We start from the raw sequence: 2,278 nt of genomic DNA on the forward strand, positions 1-2,278 counted from the left end.
CGTGTAATGGTCAGATCTCCTCGAGATACAATATTGACCATGGCACGTGTAAAACATTATTGCTTACTGTTGTTTTGGGTAGATTTTAATTAAGATGTAAGACTTAGTTAGCATTTAAGCATTTTATTATTGTACTCAATTCTATGTAAATGACGTTGCTAATACTTGTTTACCACAAGTATTAGGATATGCTAGCTTGCATTCTTGTACTATAAAACCCCAATGAAACAGCGAGTATGTATTCAATTGCTCTTACTTGTTTTACCCGTGCAAGTACTGTTTATAAAAGTGTTATATTAAATTGAATCAAATCTATCTTGGCAGTTTATTTATTTTACTAAAGTCTAAATCATTTAATTACTATATTTCGTATACTGTTAAGATAGTGTTTGTATTGAACCCTACAGTTCATTACATATTTGGTGTCAGAAGAAGTTAACGGCTTGAATTTTTTTTTTTTGAACGTCAAAAAAAAATATTCGTTAGGAAAAGTCAAGGACTTTTCGAAAGCCGTGCCACACTGTAAGTATCCAGGATCGTCCAGGAGCTTACACTGCCCATCCAAAAAGACCATTTTGAGGTTCTTTTTTTTTCTACCTATCAAACTTCATTCAAGTTCCGGGACACAGCGTTGTCCAGCCGAGCCGCCCAGCCAAGCAGCCTAGCCAAGCAACCAATCCGCCCAGCCAAGCAGCCCAGCCAAGCAGCCCAGCCACACAGCCAAGCTGTCCACCAACAACCAGAGTGTCAAGTCGTGTATACCAGCCACAAAAATCATGTCGAACGCTTTATTATTGTAAGTCATTGGATTTATATAGCTTATGTCCGATAGTGATAGTTGGAAGGTAGTTGAATACGACCCAGACCAGTTGGTGATTAGGTTAAAAAATATACTAGGAACCAAGACCAAAATGGCTAACGATGCTTTACTAACTTTAAATTCAGCCATTAAAATGGTACCACATTTTTCTGGGGGGTCAGAATCAGAATTAACATGTTTTGAATCTAGATGTAAATTTATCATGGATAATATAGACCCGATATATAAATTAAAACTTATTGAGGTTATTAAAACTCAATTATCAGGTAGAGCTTTCGAAGTTATTAGGTACCGTGATGTTAAAACACTTAATGATCTTCTTAAAATATTGCGCGAAAATTTTGGCGCTACTCATTCCATCACATTCTTACAAGCGCAACTCAGTTCATTAAGGCAAGGATATAAAGAAAGCGCGCAAACTTATTTTTCTCGAGTTGAGGAAACATATCAAAAATTAATACAAGCATCTACTATAGATAAAACGAGCATAGAAAGAAACGCGATAGCAGAAACAATAAAATCTCATGCGCTTTCAGTTTTTATAAATGGCATAAATTCAAATTTAAGAATTATTTTAAAAGCGCGTAATCCTACAACTCTGGAAGGAGCCATTTCCATTGCTGTAGAAGAAGAAAAAAGTGTTGAGCCGCGCAATTTTTACAATAACGGCGCAAATAAATATAAAAATAACAATAATAAGTATACAAAAAATTCTAAAGATAATGATAGGGATAAAAAGAATATCCGCTGCTATCGATGCAACCGTGAAGGTCACGTCCAAGGAGAATGTAGGACAAAAGAAGAGAACTTACCAAAATTTACTAACCCAGCGTATAATAGGAGTACAAATATTAAACGGGAAAATAAAGATAACATTAAAACGTGTGCTTATTGTAAGAAGCCTAACCACGAAATTAAATTCTGCAGGAAACGCATTTTTAACGAAAAAAAGAAAAATGATAATTCGAACGATAATGGTGACGAAGACACCTCGGGCTCAAACCGATCAGTACAGGAAATTAAAAATAACGTGCGAGTAGTTACAGAAATAATAGACGAACATATAATATGTAAATCTAATTCTTTTATTAATGCATCAGCTAAATTTTTGATAGATAGTGGCGCGCAAATGAACATTATTAAAATAGACTCGCTAAAAGACGATCTTATCATAAACGAAGATGAAAAACGGCAACTACAGGGAATATCGGCAACGCGCGTAAGCACAATCGGAACAACAATTTTAGACATTCTGATTAATAACAGTACCTTAAAAATAAAGTTCAATGTAGTAGATAACGATTTTAAAATAAGACAAGATGGCATTCTGGGTAATTCATTTTTAAAAAAAAACAAAGCCATTATTGATTTAAATCGCGACTTATTAATTATTCCTACGGGTACAGAAGAACTTAACTCGTCACATTTAATTATTCCACAGCGCTCTAACTGCCTAGT

General features: G+C 34.6%; 1 protein-coding gene across 1 annotated transcript; it reads left to right on the forward strand.

Annotated features, from left to right (window-relative positions):
• Window positions 1-12: 12 nt before the first annotated feature.
• Window positions 13-2,039, forward strand: LOC126837232 (homeobox protein 4-like; the record flags this gene model as incomplete). The annotated part of the gene is made up of 3 exons (XM_050571061.1): window positions 13-522; window positions 630-1,890; window positions 1,936-2,039. Coding segments are annotated over exons 2-3 (1,173 nt in total), but the record flags the coding sequence as incomplete, so codon positions are not given.
• Between the last annotated feature and the right edge of the window lie 239 nt (window positions 2,040-2,278).

Source organism: Adelges cooleyi, unplaced genomic scaffold (assembly GCF_023614345.1).
Source record: "Adelges cooleyi isolate 19-005CV unplaced genomic scaffold, UGA_ACOO_1.1 ACOO_flye_CR_arks_rails_tigmint_CR_PRNA_100, whole genome shotgun sequence".
NCBI lineage: Eukaryota > Metazoa > Arthropoda > Insecta > Hemiptera > Adelgidae > Adelges > Adelges cooleyi.